Source organism: Salvia miltiorrhiza, chromosome 4 (assembly GCF_028751815.1).
Source record: "Salvia miltiorrhiza cultivar Shanhuang (shh) chromosome 4, IMPLAD_Smil_shh, whole genome shotgun sequence".
NCBI lineage: Eukaryota > Viridiplantae > Streptophyta > Magnoliopsida > Lamiales > Lamiaceae > Salvia > Salvia miltiorrhiza.
In genome coordinates this window covers 15,152,183-15,174,747 of record NC_080390.1, presented here as the reverse complement: position 1 = coordinate 15,174,747, position 22,565 = coordinate 15,152,183, and the positions used below count along the sequence as shown (strand labels likewise).

The window sequence follows — 22,565 nt, the reverse complement described above, 5'->3', positions numbered from 1 at the left end:
ACTATTTAAAATTACTATCATACCCCGACTTTTAATCACTGATTAAAGGCTTAATAATTAATAATTAGGGTTCGACATCCATTAATAAAACTGATTTTATTTATCTGATGTGATTTTATCATTTTATATGTGTGATTGATGCGCTTGATTTTTTTTTTATTTGAGCCCATTTAAAATTTTAAAGATTTAATATGAATGTGTTGCATAAGTTTTATTTACTAAGTTCGAGTATATTTATATGGATCACATTAATTTTTTTAATTGTGCATGAACTCTTGAATTTTCTTTTAAATGGGATACTATTTTTTTTATCAAGGGTTTTATTACAATTATTTTATTAATGATCATTTTATTTATTTATTAAGGTCATGAGTTTATCAATTGATTTTATCTCAAACCTATCCACTTGCCTTTATTTTATTACTTAAGCCCAAAATATCTACTCATCACTATTCAAGTTTTAACTTCCTCATTAAGCCATCTTTAATTCCTCTATTTAAAAGCAATTTTCCTCATTTAGGGTGGTGGCAAAGGTAGCCCATTTCCTTCTTTAAGGAGTTGAGAGCTAGCTCCATTCCATTGCAAATTGCCATGTTGGCTCAACTCCCTAAACCCAACTCCTACACATAGAACCCAACTCCATGCACATAAAGCAAGAAAATAGTGGGCCATGGCTGCAAATTATACTTTTGTTTCAGTTTTTTGTTTTGTTTTGTTTTTTTTTGTTTTTTGCTTGTTTTAAACTTTCGATTTATTTAATGAAATTGTTGGCAAATTTGTGCTCCAATTGCATTTAATTTCTTCTTTTTTTTGTTTCAAAATTTTCATTTCATTTAATTTTTTTTAATGAGCATGCATTTCTATTTTTGTCTTTATAATGATATAATTTTTTATTTTATTTTATTTTAATGTGTAATTCTTTTATTTATTATGTGTAATTTTTTTGCAAGCAACCGACACAAGCTTGTTTGCTAAATTATTTGTAGTTTTATTAATTATTTTATTTTAGTTTTCTTATCTATATATACTTCAAGTTCTCAGTATTGCATACCATAACTTATCTTCTCTTCTTTTCTTGATTCTATTTTTCTTTCAAAATGTCGAACTCACCAAATCAAGATCAAATAAAAGAAATGCTTAAGAATTGGATTCGTGAAACAACGAAATATGATATAGAATGAGAGATGATTGCTATTGCTGATGAAGAAGATGCAGAAACAACTCATAGTTCGTCAAGAAGAGCAGCCCGCCGAAAATATGTTGAGCGATATCGTGATAGCGGACATGAGCGTCTTATCAAGGATTATTTCGTCGAGGTTCCCACATTTGGCGCAGATACATTCCGTCGTCGATTTCGAATGAGAAGGGAGTTATTCCTTCGCATTGTTCATGCGTTGGAAAATCACTCAGATGAGTTCAAATTGAGGCGAGATGCAACTGGAAGAACCGGCTTATCACCACTCCAAAAGTGCACGGCAGCTATCCGTCAATTGGCATATGGGTGTCCAGGTGATTCACTCGATAAATATATACGAATGGGTGACAGAACTGTCTCGAGTTGTCTAGCCAATTTTTGTAAGTATGTCATTGAGGTATTTGGAGCTCAATACTTGAGAAGTCCCAATCAAGATGACATTCAACGCTTGCTTCAACTTCATGAGCAAAGGCATGGATTCCCTGGAATGTTGGGGAGTCTCGACTGTATGCATTGGGAATGGAGGAATCGTCCCGTCGCTTGGAAAGGTCAATATACTCGAGGAGACTATGGTGTCCCGACTGTCATTCTTGAAGCTGTGGCGTCTGCAGACTTGTGGATATGACATGTATTTTTTGGGCAAGCGGGATCCAATAATGATATAAATGTTCTTCATGGCTCACCCTTGTTCAATGTTGTTTTGCAGGAAAATTCCCCACAAGTTTCAGTTCAGAGTGAATGGTACGTCATATAATTTTGGATATTATTTAACAGATGGAATTTATCCCGAATGGGCTTCATTTGTTAAGAGTTTTCCATGCCGTATGGATCCAAAAAGAATTAAATTCAAGGAAAGGCAAGAAGCTGCAAGAAAGGATGTGGAGCGCGCGTTTGGAGTGCTCCAGTCTCGAAAGGCGATAATTAGAAATCCTGCTCGTTCCTATCACGTCCATGACATGAGAAAAATTATGCTCACATGCATTATCTTACACAACATGATTATTGAGGATGAGGGAGACGAAGCAATCACCTGGTTTGACGGAGACACGTCTCATTCGGCAACAATAGCCATGGGTAGTAATTACAACGTTAGTTATGTTTTTCCAAGTTACGAGATTGGGCAACACATCACCAACTTAGAGCTGATTTGGTTGAGCATATTTGGACACTTTAATTATGTACTTTGAACGTTAATTGTGTATTTTCAACGTTAGTTATGTTTTTCCAATTTTAATTATGTAATTTCAAATATTTTATGTCATTTCAAAAGCTATTGCACCAGTCTAGACAATATCATGTGATACTTCTGCAAAAGCTATTAAATGAATGTCGCAGCCCGCTACCTAGCCATTGATAGCGTAGACCGGGTATCGATACGACTAAATGAAAGTAGGAAACGAAAGGTGGAAAACTAATCTCGTCTTTATGCGGAAGCGTAAACAACTCATAACAATTTTAACATTCTTCCAGATTATAAACATTGGCATTTCTATAAAGGTCAAGCATCGGAATCTTTGGTTCAACATAACCAAAAGGTCGTAGTTCATACATGTACAAGGATTCTAATATATATATACACAGAGTTACACAACAAAAGGTGATCGAACTATATGTATGGAGACATATAGCCGAGAGTATATTTCTTAATTAAGCCAAGAATGACTTCAAAAGCATCATGCTGCCATAGAGGCGGAAAAGCATCAAAAGGTGATCACTCGAAACAACAATCCCTGCCAACACCATGCCATCCTCCGACCATGCTTAACCTGCACATTTAGAAATATATGCAGGGCGTGAGTACATAATACTCAGTGGGCAGGCGCCGAAAGACAAGAAAAGTGCTCTTAGAGCTATATGTTTGAAGCTTGCCATAACATCAGCAATACACAGAAAAAAATTAAGTTAATCGTCAAAGAGGCTGTGTATGCAGTTTTCATAATCAAACATCATATAAAAGTGTCTGCAGACAAATAATCAACAAGTATGTACCGCATCTACAAATTATCATCATCAAGGTACTGAGAAGTAGGCCTCCTTCTCAAGCACCGTGACCGGCCGACCCGAAGACGGCTCACAGTCACCTCTGTGTACACAACCCCGCTTGTGGCAGGATCCGAATTCGTCTCATCAGTAGAGGGTAACACACAAGTTCATCATTAGAAATATTGGCAAGTCAAACAGTTCATAAGCATCATTTTAACTCAACATTTGATAAGCTCATAACATCAATAATTCATTTTAGAAAACTCGGTAATTTTCATACTCATCATAATCTCAACATACTGCCCACCTGTAGTAACTTGGCGTGTTGCAGGTGGTATCTCAGAGAGATCTTTACTTGCGTCCTCGACGGGTCTCTGTAGTTGCGAGGAATATGTTAGAAACTTTCTCACAAAAAGCGTAACCTTAATCCTATAAAACACTCCTCATATCTATTCTCCAGCTTATCTCCTTCTAATCACTCGACTCTAAGATAAACAAAATCTAATCTTATTCTCAAGATAACGCTCAGAAGGCTAGATTAAAAGCAATCAAGCACATAAGCACATAACTCACTTAAAAACATATCACAAATAAGAAACGTAAGTTGAATCGGAGACCAGAGCAGAGGAATGCTCGGTGGTCAGAGTGGAAAAACCCAGTCGAGTAGAGCGGGGTAGCTCGGCGAAACAACGGAGAAATGCTTGCCAGGGCAGAGGAATCAACTTGCCCGGGCAGCGAGATCATGAACTCTCTGGCAGAGCAATGGAGAAATGCCAGAGGAATGGCGAACTCTCTGTCGCCAGAGGAATCAATCGTCAGAGGAGTCGAATATCAGAGGACTCAATCGTCAGAGGAGTCGAATATCAGAGGACTCAATCGTCAGAGGAGTCGAATATCAGAGGACTCAATCGTCAGAGGAGTCGAATATCAGAGGACTCAATCGTCAGAGGAGTCGAATATCAGAGGACTCAATCTTCAGAGGAATCACGCTCAGAGGAATCAAACTCTGAGGAAAAGGACTCGCTGGCAGGGCAGCGAGGAAAAGAATTCTCTGTGATACCCCGGGAAAACATCTTTCCTGGCAAACTTGGGAAAACGATTTCTCTGGCATGCCAGCGGGAAAACGAATTCTCTGGCATGCCCGAGAAATGACTTCTCGGTTCGAGAACAAAGCTCAAGGCAGAACAGTGCCCTAAAGAGCAACTCGAAGAACTCGTCAACTTTGTCATCCTCAAAAATCATCAAACACTCAAAAACATCAAAACTTAGCATGCATCAACATAACTCACTCAAGAACTCTACAACCTCAAAATCATCAAAACATTTACTCCTTCATACATCCTTACTCCATACCAAAACATCATACAAGACTTCACTAAACAGATTTTTCCCAAAATCACATATCAAACTCATTTTGTAAAAACTCCATCTCCAGACTCAGTTTTGCAAAAACTCATGCTCAAGACTAAATTTTGTAAAACACATGCTAATCACTTCAAAACATCACATAACACACAGAACAACACATATAACACATTTCATCTCGGTTTTAAGAAAAGAAGGATTTTTACAGGGCACAAACCCAAGTTTTTCGAAAATGAAGAAAAGAGAAGAAGGGGAAGTTTCTCATGCTTAATACATCTTATTACTCACACAAATCACCACATACTTCTCGCAAACAAGTCTAGACTCTAAAAATCAGAACACTTACTCCAAAAGTTTCAAGAGAAAGGGGCGTCTTTTCTCGATTTCTTCCGGTTAGAATTCAACAAATCTTCTTGAAACAAACGTGGAAAGTGTTTAAGGCTAGATTTAGCGGAGTATTTGGTCTCAGTGGTGACTGGTGAAGCTTTGAGCTTAATCTCCAATGGAGGAGAGAGAGAAAGATCGTGAGAGAGAGAAGAAGTTGAAGGGCTGAGACTGATGAGAAATGACGGAGAGAGAGAGACGCTTCGGTTTTAACAATATTCTTATCCCAAAGGATTAGAAGCATTAAATGTGTGAATAGTGAATTGTCTCCCCTTAATCAGCAAGTCTCATCCGGCTAATCACACATGTGGGAAAAAGAAATATAAATAAGATTGTGAGTGTAGGAGTGTGCGACGGCAATAAAATCATATAAGCCAAGATTTTGAAAATCATACTGACTCAATAACATAAGTGCGCACATTACATATAAATCATATAACATCAAACAAATAACTCACAAAAATATCACATTATAACAGATCATCACTCGCCATTAATCTAATGGTCCTTCTAACTTAATCCTCTCTATAGAAATTCTCAATCCCTACTCTATCTCTCGTTCTTCGTCTCAACTCGAAAACAAACATCTCCATCTCAATCTAACATTATTCACAAATATCATAACATCTCTATCTTACTCATATCACCATCCATCGATAATTTCCTCACGACTATAGTCCGTTAGTCTTTAACTCTCGATAGTATTTTGATACTATTGTAAGGTAACTAAATACGGGGTGTTACAATGAATTTCAGGCAATACCATGTGATACCTCTACAAAAGCGTTTCACTAATCAAGCCAATATCATGTTTTAATTCTGGAAAAGCTTTGCACTACAAGCCAATATCATATGTTAATTCTGCAAAAGCTTTGCACTAGTCAAGCTCATATCATGTCATATTTCTGCAAAAGCTTTGCACTAGTCAAGCTAATATCATGTCATACTTCTGCAAAAGCTTTTGAATCAAATTCAAACAATACCATATGACACCTCTGTAAAAGCTTTGCATTAGTCCAGTCAATTAATGTGTTTCTTATGCAAAAGATATTGTAATAGACCATTATTTGACTCGAAAATTTATGAATGTGATACCAATAATTCAAGGTCTATAAATTCCCCATGCACCACATCTATCTCTAACAAACTTTTCATTCTTCCATCTCAATATGCAAGGAAATTCAAGTTCTCAAAATTCAAGCTCCCAAAATTCTGACTCTTCTTCTATACAAAACCCACAATATAATCCGTATCTTTATCCACCAAATTTTTCTATTGGTTCAAATATGATACCTCCGTATTTCATGCCCCAATATGGAATGCCACCACAATCTCAATTTTTTTCTTCCCCAACAACACAACATGCATCTAACGAGCAATCGTTTGGTTCTCTACCTTTCAACCCTCAACAATTTGGTTATCTCTCTTTCAACTCTCAAACCTTCACATCTCAACCTTTCACTTCTCAACCCTTTGCCTCTCAAATTCCATCACATTGTACACAAATTAACCTCACTGATGACGATGATGTTGTCGAAATTCCCACAAGCACAAAAAAATCAAACAGAAAATGGTCTGTTTCAGAGGAGATTTGTCTTGCACAAGCTTAGGGCACCATCAGCAATTCCTCTATAGTTGGAAATGCACAAAAAAATAAAGAATTCTGGGAGAAGACTGTCGAATATTACAACGGAGCAAGGCCAGAGGGCTCAGAACCTCGAAAATGGGAAGCTATTAAATCTCATTACTATCATATAATGCCTGATGTTGATATTTTTTCAGGTTGGTACAATAACTTTTATGAAACTCGAGCTAGTGGCCAAAGTGACGAGGATGTTCTAGACGCTACACTAGAAAAGTGGCGAAGCGTAAATCCAAAAAAGGAGTTCAAGTACCAGCATGTATGGAAAATAATGAGAGATTTAGAAAAATGGGCTCCACAACAAATGGCTCGTCATGCCAGTAAGAAAGCTAAGACATCTAAGTCGAAAAATCACACGTCAATAGAAGGCATGCCTGAAGTTCGGAGACGTCCAATGGGGCAACAACGAGCAAAGAAACTTGATAAATCAAAAGGAAAAGATAATGTGGTTGAAGAATCAAATAATAAGTGAGAACAAATGTTGGAGATTAAAACAAAAAAAATTGAGCGCGCAGATGGAGAGCTTATGTTGAAAAAATTTGAAACAATTAGAATGGACACTAGCGGAATGACAAATGAAGAACTCCACATTCATTCCATGATTGTGGCACCAGGTCCTCACTTAAGTGAAGTGACCTGGGTTCGATCCCTCTTGGGAGCGAATTGGAGATTGGAGATATAAGGTGGATTTGGTGAATGGAGAGATAAGGTGGTTCTTGGAGTGGATGGAGGAACTAACTACTAACATCTAACATGACTTTGTCCGATCAAAAAAAAATAAAAATTAAAGCAAAACGTAATTGGTTATTTTGTTATTTCTACTTTTATCTATGTAATTTTCGTCTGAATTATGTATTTTCAATTATTAAAATTCTCCTTTAATTTTTAATTGTAAGTTATGTTGATGAATAATATGCGCAAATATATGCTATTCATTAAATAAAATAAAATTATAATTAAATTAAATTAAATTAAATATATAATTATCTTGCATAATTTAAATGAAATACACATTTAAATTGATGATAATACATTTAAATGTGTATATATATAATATTAAGAAATATGGTAGGACCCATAAATGAATTGCTTTTGTAAATTTATTGTTGCATAGATAAGTTTATAAAAGTTGGTAGGTTTAAACTTTTTTTATAAAAGTTGGTAGGTTTAAACTTTTGATGTGGCGCTGATATGGGACACAAGGAGCTGTTTTTTTGTGCCACCACCCTTAGAACCCCAAGTTCTCTCCTAATCAAGATCAAGGTAAGCATTTTTTTTATGCCCTTCCATTGAACCATGTTTTTACATCCAACCATAATTTCTGCAAAATTTCTGTAACAAGTCCATTACAACTAAATTATTCCAGTTCTCGATCCATCCCAGTAAGTATCAAACTTACCCCATCAGAGAACCACCAAAAACACATATTGTTGATTATATTTCATTATATGCTTTGATTACATGAATGTTTGATTACAGATTTAAATTTTTAAGAAGAAATACAGAACAACAACACACACACTCATCATCACTATATTCTTTTTGTGTATTACAGTTACAGGGGTTTTTTTTTAAAGAAAAAGAAGAGAAAGAACAGTTTGTTTGAAAGCCCTATTTTGCAATATGTGAATCCGGGACTGAAATTGGGTGATTTCTTGTACTCTGCCTTATGAGTGTGTGTCAGAAAAGAGAGAGGGGTAAGAGCAGCCGGCGGCTGCTCACGACGGCGACGGCGCGGCGGCACGTCGCCGCCTTCTTTTTCTTTTCTGCCAAACGAGATAGGAGAAGAGGAGAGAGAAAGAGGTGATTAGGGTTTTTATTAAAAAAAGGGGGGCGGATAAAGAAAGAAAGAAAGGGAGATGAGCTTACCTATTTCTGGCGACGAAGTCGACTTGACGGAGACAAGCTCTGCCTCTAGCAGAAGGACAAATTACGCCTGAAACGAAGCCAAGGATGGGAAACCTCAGATTCAAGGTTAAAAAAAAGGGATGAGGGGAGATTTAGGGCTTACCTTTCCGACGAGGCAATGCACGGCTCTTTACTGCGAGTCCGGCGATGAAGGAAGCGGCCAAGCCGTGGCCGTGCTCTCCCTATGGCGGAGAGGGCAGATGCCTTGTTCCAGACGAGGGGATGAAGAGAAGGCTACCCAGTGCTCTTTTCCGAGCAAAGGCCGAAGGAGGAAGACCGGGCGGATGGCGGTCGTGCTCTTTCGCGACCGGACGGTGGCTGTGGTCATCCAAGGGGGCGCATGCATCGAATTCCGGCGAGGGCGAAGGAACAGAGAGAACATAGGGGGAGAAGTGGCTGAAACAAAGAGGGGACCGAGGGGAGAATAGGGGAGAGCGAGGGACGACGGCGAGGCGGCGCCGCCCTCAACCAAGCAGAGAGGGAGAGAGAGGCGGGAGAGGGAGAGAGAGAGCGGCTGAGTGCTGTGTGTGTGGGTGATATTTTGTATGTACGGAGAATTAGGGTTAGGCAATGGGCTCAAGCCCTTCCTTTTGCTTAGGTCGATTTTTTTTAAAAAGAAAGATATGATGAGCCTATTTTGTTTAGTAAATGATGATGGGCCTTATTTAAATAAGAAACAATAGAGCCGGATGGTCCTATTGGAGATAGAAACTTAAATTTTGGCCACAAAATGAAAAATGACAATATTTGGCCATCTTTTATGTGTCATACATAATCTACTCTTTTAGTGTTTTCCTCATCTTCCTCCCTCTCTCTCTCTCTCAACACACAACATAACACACACCAAGACTGACGCCGCCCCCTTCTTCCCCGGTGGAGAGCACCGTCGTCAGCCACAACCGCCGGCCACCCCTCACCCGTCACCCTCTCAACTCCCTCTCTCGTCTCTTACCTCTTCTCCCTCCAAAAACACAACACCCTCACTAAAGCAGATCTCTCTCTCTCTCTCTTTGAAGGCTCTGCCGCCCACCTCGTCGACGGCACGGGTTTTCTCTTTGCCGCCGCAACCAATTTGAGGCTAGAGCTTTTCCGCCAATTTGGGGCTAGGGCTTTGCCGCCGCGACCGCCACCGATTTTCCCTCTCACATCTGGTTTGGGTGTCTAGTTTTGGAGAAGTAGTCACAGGTGACGCCGTTAGGGGCGGAGGAGCAGAGGTCGTCGTGAATCTTGATGCGTGTGTGTCGAGTGGGATAGAAGGCGGCGACGATGCCGGTGGTGTTGGGTTGATGTTGTTATGAAATTAAAGGAAAATGGGGGGCTGGATTTGGGGATCTAGGGTTTGGAGGTGGTGCCGTCGCTCATATGCGGGCGGCGGTTACTGAAAAGCAGATTGGAAATGAGAGAGGGACGCGGTGGCCGGCGGTGTTTTGGAGTGGTGTCGTAGGGATAAGGACGGGAGAGGGCGTAAAGGCGGCGGCGGCGATTTGGTGTCTGTATTTATCTGTTGTTTCTGTATTTGTTCTGCACGTATGACACTTGTAGCACTATTAGTGCCATAAGTGCCAAAATGACCATTTTAAACACTTCCCCGTAGGGTTTATATATTCTATTTAGGGTTTAGATTATCCATTTAGAGTTTAGATGATCCATTTAAGGTTTTTTATTTGTTTGTTTGTTTCATGTGCTTCATCTTCTTTACATCATGATTTCTTGATTCTATTGTTGCTGTTTCTGTATTTATGTTGCAAGTATGACACTTATGGCACTAGTAGTGCCATAAGTGCCAAGAGGACCATTTTACTTGGTTTTATTTTGGATTTTCGTTGGCACTTATGGCACTAATAGTGTGCCAAGATTTTACTTGATTTTATTTTAAATTTTCGTTGGCATTTATGGCACTAATAGTGCCATAAGTGACAAAAGGACAATTTTACTTGGTTTTATTTTGAATTTCCGTTGGCACTTATGGCACTATTAGTAAAATCTTGACACTTATGACACTAATAAGTGCCTAACCCGGCCCGGCACGCGACCCGCGTGTCTGATCCTACCCGGTCCTCCTCATTAAGGGTAAAAACGTCTGAAATCAATAAAAATGGCCAAATTTTATGTTTTTTCAATGAGTGACCATAAATTGTGTTTTATGCTTCATTTTGGCTACTTCAAAATTTTACTCTTTAAATAAATGAGCTCATTTTTTTTAATTGCTTGGGCCCCTATTTTAATTATAAGGCTGCGAATTTTTGGCCTTATTTTTTTTTAAAAGTGTTTGAATTTTCACTAAATTATTTAGTGGTTTTAATCACTTGTTACATTTTAAATATTGGATGTTGGGAATATTTTTTTTAAATGAAGTCCATTTATTATTTAAATTATTGATGGACTTTTAAATGAAATATTTTGGGATTAAGCCCTCATTATTTATATAAATTGTTTTCAAGGCTTTATGAGCATGGATTCTTAAAGGATTAAAATGTTTTATTATTAATTTCATTGTTATGGAATTTAAAATGTTTTATTTAAGTTATGTGTAAATAAGTAATGGAATTTCTTATTTATTTACATGGTAAATAAAATGTATAGAATGTTTATAAAAAAAATGGTGCATGATTTTTATACTTATGTGAACTTGTGTTTTTGATGATACTAAGTTTGAGGATATTATTTCTTTCTTTTTATTGTTTATGTGATTACGTGATATTATGTGGTTGGTTAGTCACGAGGTTATGTTGGTTTTTTATTATTTTAATCGAAACGATTTATGGATGCTAGAACCCTAAAACACTAAAGGATACCCTAGACACGTAGAATTAGACTTTGTCTTATGACAATTTCTTCACGAACTTACCGACTCTTCATCAATGAAGGTCCGGGCGACATGAAGTGAAGCTGAAGAAGAAACGACTCCACGCCAGCTTTAAGAACGTATAAGGTGGGCATTACTTTTACCACGTATATAGAGACCCCTTGCGTGTCGTAGGCCTCTTATACGAATATATGAATGAGATGATTTTAACTGTTAATTTCAGTTTATTATTATGCTCACATGATAAATGACTCTTATGAAAATGAAATGTTTATGAAAATGAAATGTTTATGAAATGATTGACTGCAAAAAATGTTTATGTTTTTATATGTATCATATTTGTGTTGGTTCACCAACTTTAAAGGAAATCCAATTGGGACCCTATGCTAGACAAATGTATGCTAGTACGGGTTAACGTGTATACTCATGGAGACCGCGAGTCGCTTGAGACCGGTCTTGGCGTCCGTGGAAGGAGGTCTTCTTCCCGGCGCGTGATAGAAAGGACAGATATGGATCATATAGACCGAAAATGGGATGCACATCCACCTTTTTGAAAATGAAAGAAATGTTTTAGTAAGCACAGGTCATTCAAGAAAACCCTTGTGTGTTACTGTTTGACAGTTCAATTTATATAAGTATGCATGTTTGTATTTCGGCTTATGCCACTGAGTATTTTTATACTCAGCCCTGCATGTATTTCTAAATGTGCAGGTTGAGCAGGCGATGGAATGGATTGGTGTTGAGCGGATTATCTCTTGATGGATATATAATGAAACCTTGAGTATGCATCTCCATATGCATAACTCACACGTTTTTCCGCTAAAAACACTCTAACTTTGTTATCGTTTCTACTTGAACTTAATACTCTTTTGTTTCGAATAACTTTCACTTGGGTCTAGTCGTTATGGCATGATCGTTTGTAAATTACCCAAGCAGTTATATATATAATACTAGTTGTTGATTAAATGTTGTCTTCTTAAAATGTTCGACTATCCCCTTTCTTTCCCGCTTCTTAATTCCCACCCCAAGTCACAACCCCGGTTAATCCATCGTTAGGGCTAGTGGGCTGTGATATAATGGTATCAGAGCAGTTCGTTTGCTCAGGCCCTAGAAACCTTATTCTAAAAGCCAAGTCTAGTTCGAGTCACTAGGCTTACATGAGTTCGTACGACACCGCTCAACACTCCATTGCATCGTGCTCAATCAAGAAAAATGTAAATGTTGTTGCAACGTTTTAAAGATGTTATTGTTCTAAGTTGTTTCATGAATATGATTATGTGAAGAGCATGCTATGAATGAAATGTTGAATGTTTTGCCTTCCATGGCATATCTTTGCAGTTATGATAATATGATTAGAGGAATGATAGAAAATAGACATATGTTTCCCAGAGAACATAGATTGCTATAAGTTGCATGATCACAATTTCAAAAGAACATAGACTGCTGGATTACAATCTATATTCTTGAAGTGATGATTTAGAAGAATGAGAAAGAGAACTTAGAAGATTTCAGCTCCCTCAAGAAAACAATGGTTCTTTTGAACCACAGAGACGAATAAAAAGATATGTATAAGGTGAAGAAAAAGCACATAATGACGATACAAAACAAATTCAAGGCAAACGTTGCATCAGGGGTTTAAGCATAGTCTCTACGTTCGAATGTTCACACGCGATGGAACATTGAATCGACTTTTGCTACACGATAGATTTTAAGAATAGTGTGTTTTATTTGTATATATATATTTGTATGTGTGTGTATGCCTTTGTGGGGTATGGGGTTTGAGTTCAATAGGATAGAGAACCTTAAGATAAGTTGTCATAATAAAACTTATGTTTTGTTATGCATAGTATGTTTATAATTTTTACCTTTAAGATTTTTATGTCTGCTTACGTATAAGATTATTCACCCTTACCCTCATCTGTTACAGATGGTTACATCCAGGTTTGCTCCAGTGGTTAGGGCTCCGCGTCTGACACCCCCTGCGACTATTCGAGCCTATCGAGATTTCAGGATAGCTGCTGACGACGACATAGGGGTTGCCATAGCTCAGTATACCCGTCTTTGGACTGCTGCCCATGCCATTGGGATTTCAGGTCTAGAGGGCATCTGGCGTCTAGTGGTTCATCTACCTCCTGACTGTTCAGGGTATGCTCGAGAGGTTTCTGGAGACTTAATTTATCGAGAGTATGGGGCTGTTGAGTTAGAGGGTGACTTACTCAGGTTCGCGGGTCATTTAGGGCACGTTTGCTGTATCTTTAGGGTAGCACCTAGGGGTCCCTACCTTCCTCCTAGGGCTTTCACCTGTCGAGGCGAGGCGCTAGACTTGTTGTATCAGGAGATTCCACGGGCTCGCACACGTGCTGAGGTACTCACACTGCTGCATGCCGCGAGGGGTGGAGACAGAGCTAGCTTGCAGCTCACTAGTGACGAGAGTAGGGGGAGCACTAGCACCGTTGATACTATCGGGCAGCTTCAGCGTGCGATGGATGAGGCGAGACGGTATTTAGAGGGCGACCATCAGCCTGTTCCCGAGTATGATGCTGACGATGGACATTCGAGCACCTAGGTTTTCTAGTGTGACTCTTTTTGCATAGTTGGCTAGTATGTTAGACGGAAACAATTATCCCTTATGGATCGTTCCGTATGAGGTATTCGTTTTGAGGTACGAGAGCATGGTTCCTTTTTGTATTGCTCCGTAACCCAGCATGGCATCGATGGAGATGCTAGGTAGGCAGGACGTAGCATTGTGCATAGGTTATTTTTTTGAGCCTGTTGGCTTGTACATAAAAGTCCTTGATGAGGCATCTTTTCTGCCGGTATATATATATATATATATATATATATATATATATATATAGGCTAAAGTTCAATTGAGAAGCTCAAATGTGTTGAGAAGTGAGAAGGAATTTACAAGTTAGTACATTTTGATGAACTTTACTGTAAATTCTTATGAACTCGCGGTTGATCTGGGGTTCAATTCTTGGCTGTAGCATCTTTTTTAACAAATTAAATAGATTTGTGGGTTCGTCAGTTATATTGAAAAGTTCAAAGAATTTATTGAAAAGTTCATTAATCTCATTTACAGCTTCTCACTAGAATTGAACCCTATATCTATATATCTATATATATATATATATATATATATATATATAGGGGGCGGTTATTCAATAAACCACCGTTATTTTAAGAATTACGAACAGCAAAAATGCATGAATTTTATGTATAACACGCATGAATAAACTATATAAAGGTATGAATTGCGAAAAATATTTTTTTGCAACCTTTGTGATTCGAACTCAGGACCATGAATTTATCCAACAGGGTCATGAATCAACCGTAGATCTTGATGATCTAAGGGCTGAAAATGGTTTCTAATTTATATTTTAAGAAGCGTTCTTATTTTAGCCTTCCCCTATATATATATATATATATATATATATATATATATATATATATATAGGATAGTATGACTCTTACAGATTATTCCCGTTACTGTTTTACCACGGATCAAAAATTGTTGATAATCGCTTCTGTCCTTGAACCGCAGAATGCCTCCTAGAAAGGCCCCAAGAAATAATGTGGGAGCAGGAAACGAACCCCCACGAAGGGTTGAAGAACTCTTTCTTAAACAAAGCCCGCCAACATTCAACGAGACTGGAAATCCAACTGACGCTGAAATCTGGATTAGAGCAATGGAAAGGATTTTTTATTTTCTTCACTGCACCGATCAAGAGCGACTTTCTTGTGTTGCGTTCCAACTGACTGGATCGGCAGATTTTTGGTGGAAAACCAAGAAGAGAGCAATGACACCCGAACAATTGGAAAACCTGACTTGGGAAGACTTCAAGACAGAAATCTACAACAAATATATCCCCAAGAGCTACAGAAAGAAGAATGTGACAGAGTTTTTCAATCTGAAACAAAACAAGATGTCCGTGACAGAATATGATTGGGCTTTCTGCGACATGTCCCGTTATGCCCCTCATTTGATTGACACTGATGAAAAGATGACAGAAAAGTTTCGTTCCGGTCTTAGACATGAGATCAAGATGGCGCTTACTAGTCATGGTAATCTCAACCATTCTGAGGCACCTAGTAGAGCTTTGGATGTCGAAGCAGCCATGCTTGAAGACCGCCCAACACAGACTTAAGCTCCGGGAAACAACTATCGTGGGAAGAGAAAATGGGAAGGCAACAACAACAATAACAGAGGCTACTACAACAACCAAGACAATAAAAGACCGTGGCAGGGGAATATGATGCCACAAGGATGGCAAGGACGACCAGTTAACCTAGGATCAGCTGGAAACAATTAGGGCCAGCTCAGGGCACCTTTATGCCCAAAATGCTCCAAGTCACATTGCGGCGTATGTTTGGCTGGCAGTAATACCTGTTTTAAGTGTGGCCAGAAGGGCCACTTTTTCAGAGATTGCCGGTGGCTAAAAGGTCCGGGATCACAGCGAGTAACGGAAAGGGAGTGTGACAATTGCGCGCAACATAATAAAATGTTTTAACATGCTTAGAAGTTATTTCAATTTAAAACCTTCTAAGTCATGTCAAGTATAATTGGATAAACTGCTCTTATGATTATGAAATGTTTATAAAAATGCTAGCCCACTAAGTACATTAGTACTTAGCCCAAAATTACTTTCAAATGTTTTCAGGTTGATTGGTCGGTGCTGACGGGGCAGAGCTGAGGCTAGGGTTCTACTCCGTATTTTGTCTTCCGCTGTTGCACTAGCTCTTATTTGTCTTTTGTTTCCCCAACTTAAGACTTTTATGTTAAATTCTGAATTATGTTTCTTATCGAGCTTAGACTCTCAACTTCTAGCTCTATGTTATTTAACGTTGGTTATCAGAAGCATGAAACAAAACTTGTGATCCTAAGATGTAGAATGTTGTTGATTGATTAGTATCACTTGATTTCTATCTTTCTTCACTCAAAGGGCGTTGCCCGACTTTATCCTATTATTTGAATTTCACAAGGCTCTTTCCTTGTTTATTTCTATGATTTTAGTCGCACCTCGATTATAGTTTATTCCTTTAAGAATTGGGGTGTGACAGAATGGTATCAGAGCATAAGTTTTCTTTCATGTCTCTGATAACCGTAAGCTTCTAATGTCGAGTCTAGAATAGTACCTCTAGGCTTCTAAGAAAATTTGTTGACCCTCAGCTCGCCGTCACACTGCCGCAACAAAAGGTACGACTTAAAAATTTCAATGATTTTAAATGCTTTCAAAGTTTTTAAGAAGTGCGCGCTTTCAATGTATGATGTTATATGAATTGCTTATCGCTTTCATATTGTTATTTTGAGCCTTTGACTCATATAACCAATGTATGTATGTATGTCGTGTTTGGGACTACCCGAGCCCTTAACGAAACAATGAATTTATGGTCGAGTTAGATTCCATTGATCTTTCCGACTTAAGAAAAAAATTTCATGAAAGGGACATTTACTGTCCAAATATTTTAAGGTTTCAAAAGAAACAAATGATTTATGAATGAAAAGTTTTATGTTATCATTTTAGGTCCACTGCCTATATGATTTGAATGATGAGTCCTCTTACAAACCGTTTGAGTACTACCCAATGATACTTTAGAAATGTTAGTCGTGAAAGCTCCGCTTGATCGATTTAAGTAAGGAATGATAAGATAGCAACGTTTAACATAGATATGTTACAACGTAGAAGAAATGTCATGAGATTAAGGTTTCACTTAAGTTATTCCACTTAAGTTAAGATTAGTTTCCACATAGAACTACTAGTCTTTCACATGGTTACACCATAGAAGCGATATGCGTGTGTGTATGCCGAATGAGTCTCTTCGTCTGCTGATTCTCGTCCGTCAATCAGAATGGAAGGTGCACCAAGAGGACGCGGTGGAGGTCGTGGACGTGGCCGTGGGCGCGGTAGGGGATTCATCCCCGAAGAACTTGTTCCACAAGTAGCACCAAATCACACAGCTGAGGAAAAGTTTCGTAAGGAAAAACCCCCAACGTTTGATGGGTTGGGCGAACCCACAGATGCTGAGAAATGGGATAGAGCAATAGAACGGATCTTCAACTACATCCGTTGTGATGATGAGGATAAAGTGGCATGCGCAACTTATCAGTTGGTGGACGAAGCTGACTTTTGGTGGGAGTCAGTGAGGCGGACTATGACTGACGAACAGTGGGAGAATTTCACATGGGAAGAGTTCAAGGCTGAATTGTACGAGAAGTATATACCGGGATGTTACCGACAGAAGAAACAGAACGAGTTTTGGAATCTCAAGCAGAAAGCGGGAACTGTGACCGAGTATGATAGAGCCTTCAATCAGCTATCAAGATATGCTCCGACGTTGGTGGACAGCGATGAGAAACGCGCAGAGAAGTTCAGAAACTGACTGCGTCACGAGATAGCAATTTCCCTAGCAAGTCAAGGAGGTCTCACCTACGCGCAAACATTGAGCAGAGCCCTCACTATTGAGTCATTGCTGCCAAGGGAGAAAGGAAAATCCCCCGAACAGTCTGGATTTGTACCATCTCAAGATGGTAGTAAGGGAAAGAGAAAATGGAATGAAGGAACCGGTGGAAACATTGGAAATGGGAAGAAGCCGAGGGTGGCAAATCAAAATCAGAATCAGCATCAGAATCCACAACCTCAAGCAATGGTTCAAACTCCTTGCCCAAAATGTCAAAAACTCCACCCTGGAGAATGTCTAAAAGGAATGAACGTCTGCTATAACTGCGGGGAGGCCGGACATTATGTCTCGACATGCCCAAAGAAGGGAGGAAGAGCACCCCAACAACAAAATCCGGGAAACCAACAACGACAAAACCAAGGTCCTAGAGGAAATCAGGGGCAACCACAATATGCTAGGGCCTATGCCATTAACCAACACCAAGCAGCAGGAGATCACGGAAACCTGGCAGGTACGATTAATGTTTTCGACATGTCGATTATAGCTCTATTCAATACTGGAGTATCCTATTCTTTCATTTCATATGCTGCTTGTAAGATATTAGAATTTACGCTATAATCGTCCGTAACAACGTTAGAAGTTAGTACAATTGACGATGAAAGACTGCTGCTAAGGACGTCACCGCGAACTCAGAGCTCGATATAGGCGCCGAAACATTTAGACATATTTACATGTTATTCCTATGATAGAATTTGACGCAATCCTCGAATTGGTTGGCTTACTCAAGTCAGCGCCACGATACTTTTTAACAAGAGAAAGATCCCTCTTCAATCTTTAGGAGAGGACGAGACAAGTTTCCACGACGTACCAGATTTTGAGGAAAATTTTCTAGTTTGCTAAATGATGTCGCGCTGTTAGGAATTAAGTACGTGTAAGAGTTGAGTGGAATGGAAGTCTAGTATCCAAACTAGATGACCCAGATATGCAATTTCGAGGACGAAATTTTTATAAGGAGGGAGGGATGTAACACCCCGCCTATTTATATTAAGTTTAGAATTTATTTTAAACTTAGATTAGGATGATTTACGCCGGAAAAATGAAAAATGATTTATATTTTAAATTCCAACAAAATTTATTTTCAGAAGCCTTTATAAAAATTTAGTCTTTTGAAATTTTGTGCATTGCATAAATTGAATTATATGAATATGTGATTAATTCTATATGCTAATATTATTTTTAATACTACATGATTTAATTAAAGTCTATGTTATTTGAATGTGTTGGGTTTTATTAAGTCTTATTTGGGTCTTGTAGTCATGAATAATTTTGATAAATAAACTAGCCCAAGAACCATTTTTATGTTTTTTCAAATGAGTCCAATCAACTTCCATGATAAGCCCAATCCACAAAACACATTTGCTGCTGTCACCATGTCACCATTGCCAAGTACAGCAGCACCAGCACGCCATGCTCCCTCAGCCACTCTATTCACCTATGCTCACCCATGCCTTAGCTCCTCTTTTTCACTCCTTCACCCATGCTTGCTACCATGCTTTCTACTGCAGCAAGCACCTTAGCCTGTTCATCCTACTCCCTTAAATATCTCCCTTGTTCATCTATTCCTCACCCCAGCAAGGAAATTCAAACAGGTAAAGATCTCATTCTCCCCTTATTTCTCTTGAATCAACAAGAACAAGCTCTTAACCATTTTCTGCAAATCTTTTCTGCAGAAACAAGATCACCATAGCAGAACTCATTGAATCAAGGTTTTGCCTTTAAACCCCTCTTTCATTGACGCAGCAAGATTTAAACACCATTAAGATTTTACAAACCAACAAGCATGAGTACCAACTGCACAAACATGTATACTACATAATCGTGCTTTTACAATGTTTTTACATAATAAATCAAGACCTGTAAGTTGGAAAAAGATTCGAACTTGATTCTGTGCTAAACTTGAGCCTTGATTGTTGACTGTTGAATGTTGAGTGTATGCTTGCTGTGGTGAGAGTCGAGTCAGGGGAGAGAGGGAAGGCGGCGGCCAGCGGTGGCTCCGAGCTGCTGCCTGGCCGGAGCGCGTAGAGAGAGAGAGAATGAAGCCGAGGGTGCGTGTGTTCTGTTGGCTGGGTCGGAGCTCGGCGGCGGCGGCAGCGGCCTGGCAGCTGCTGTCTGTCGAAGCCAGAGAGGGAGAGGGAGGGAGAGAGAGAGAGATGGGGCGGAGGCGGCGTCGTGTGTGGCGTCGTCGCTGCCGGAAATTGAAGGTAGGACGCAGTCAATCTAGATTTTGGGGATCTAGGGTTCCAGTGGGATTTAGAGAGAGAGGAAGGTTAGGAGGGAAGTGAGGTGATTTAGGGCTTCGGGTTTGGGCGAGCGGCGGTGGCGGTGGTTTCAATGCCGCTGCGGCCGCCGGATTTCAGAGAGAGTCGGCGGCCTGAGGTGGTGCGTCGTGTGTGTATTCCGTGGGAGAGGGACGAGAGAGAGAGGTCAGAGGGTGGCGTGGCGTTGACCGGGGTTCCCCGCGGTTGCTGCTGCGCCGGAGGAGGGCGGCGTTGGCCGGAGATGAGGGAGAAGGGGTGGGGAGCTGGGCGACTGTGTGGGGGTGTGCGTGTGTTGTGTGAGGTGTGTGTGTGCGTGAGTTGTTTAAGAAAGAAGAAGGGGAGAAAATAGAGTTGGGGGTTTGGGCTTTGTCTGGACTGTTTTGTTTTTAAAGAAGTTGGGCCCTTTTAATTTTTGAAATGGGCTGCAATTTTATTAATTGAATTGCCTTACATATTTCATTGATGATTTAATTAGACAAAACTGATTTATTTTAATTATTTTTAAAGATTAAGTTGCATAATATTATTATTATGTGTATATGTATTAAGTGTAATTATTTAATTATATGAGTTAAAGCATGAATTAATTTTGCATCAACCATTTTGCAAATAAAATCATTTTGATTAAATTAGTTTTACTTATAAGTTCAATTATTTAAGAAAATCGAGCAAGGATATTGTTGGTGTTCTTAGCTCAAAATTTTAGTTTTCAATTATTTACTTATTTAAATTTTGAAAACCCGGCTAAGTGAATCATAGGATGATAAGCACTACACCATGACTTAAGATTAGATTCAGGAGACCTATTAAGATTATAGATTTCTTGTAGGCTTTGTGGATCGTGAGGAGTAGCACTGCTATACCGATTCAGAGTTAAGAATAAACGACAGGCATTGCCTATACAGGTGGGCTTATTTTACAAATGTATGATTTAGCTATTGAGCTTAAATGTTTCAATAAAATGCAAACTGTTTATCCGATAAAATATTTTTGTGCACTCTGCTCTGTTTAAGGCTCGCAACAATGAATCGATCGAGGTTCTCTCTTGACCTAACACGTTATTTGAGAATTGTGTACACCTATTAGCTGACCTGGTGGGTTGATCTCCATCGGGCACTAATCATGTATGAGGCGTTATAAGGGTGCTCGACGGGATGTGTTCCGGAGCATTGAGTCCCAAATGGGAACTTGGCTGGGTTACGCCCTCAGTTCAAGTAAGCAGGAGTAATGGATCCGCCGGTGGCTAAAAGGTCCGGGATCACAGCGAGTAACGGAAAGGGAGTGTGACAATTGCGCGCAACATAATAAAATGTTTTAACATGCTTAGAAGTTATTTCAATTTAAAACCTTCTAAGTCATGTCAAGTATAATTGGATAAACTGCTCTTATGATTATGAAATGTTTATAAAAATGCTAGCCCACTAAGTACATTAGTACTTAGCCCAAAATTACTTTCAAATGTTTTCAGGTTGATTGGTCGGTGCTGACGGGGCAGAGCTGAGGCTAGGGTTCTACTCCGTATTTTGTCTTCCGCTGTTGCACTAGCTCTTATTTGTCTTTTGTTTCCCCAACTTAAGACTTTTATGTTAAATTCTGAATTATGTTTCTTATCGAGCTTAGACTCTCAACTTCTAGCTCTATGTTATTTAACGTTGGTTATCAGAAGCATGAAACAAAACTTGTGATCCTAAGACGTAGAATGTTGTTGATTGATTAGTATCACTTGATTTCTATCTTTCTTCACTCAAAGGGCGTTGCCCGACTTTATCCTATTATTTGAATTTCACAAGGCTCTTTCCTTGTTTATTTCTATGATTTTAGTCGCACCTCGATTATAGTTTATTCCTTTAAGAATTGGGGTGTGACAGAATGGTATCAGAGCATAAGTTTTCTTTCATGTCTCTGATAACCGTAAGCTTCTAATGTCGAGTCTAGAATAGTACCTCTAGGCTTCTAAGAAAATTTGTTGACCCTCAGCTCGCCGTCACACTGCCGCAACAAAAGGTACGACTTAAAAATTTCAATGATTTTAAATGCTTTCAAAGTTTTTAAGAAGTGCGCGCTTTCAATGTATGATGTTATATGAATTGCTTATCGCTTTCATATTGTTATTTTGAGCCTTTGACTCATATAACCAATGTATGTATGTATGTCGTGTTTGGGACTACCCGAGCCCTTAACGAAACAATGAATTTATGGTCGAGTTAGATTCCATTGATCTTTCCGACTTAAGAAAAAAATTTCATGAAAGGGACATTTACTGTCCAAATATTTTAAGGTTTCAAAAGAAACAAATGATTTATGAATGAAAAGTTTTATGTTATCATTTTAGGTCCACTGCCTATATGATTTGAATGATGAGTCCTCTTACAAACCGTTTGAGTACTACCCAATGATACTTTAGAAATGTTAGTCGTGAAAGCTCCGCTTGATCGATTTAAGTAAGGAATGATAAGATAGCAACGTTTAACATAGATATGTTACAACGTAGAAGAAATGTCATGAGATTAAGGTTTCACTTAAGTTATTCCACTTAAGTTAAGATTAGTTTCCACATAGAAC

At 39.0% G+C, this 22,565-nt stretch overlaps 2 protein-coding genes across 2 annotated transcripts; both read left to right on the top strand.

Moving 5' to 3' along the window:
• The first annotated feature begins 14,831 nt into the window (after window positions 1-14,831).
• On the top strand, window positions 14,832-15,434 carry LOC131023054 (uncharacterized). The gene has a single exon (XM_057952595.1). It carries the CDS (start codon window positions 14,832-14,834, stop codon window positions 15,432-15,434), a length of 603 nt encoding a protein of 200 aa, XP_057808578.1.
• A 1,702-nt stretch (window positions 15,435-17,136) lies between these two features.
• Window positions 17,137-17,667, top strand: LOC131023053 (uncharacterized). Its single transcript, XM_057952594.1, has one exon. The coding sequence runs from the start codon at window positions 17,137-17,139 to the stop codon at window positions 17,665-17,667; it is 531 nt and encodes a 176-aa protein (XP_057808577.1).
• The last annotated feature ends 4,898 nt before the right edge of the window (window positions 17,668-22,565 follow it).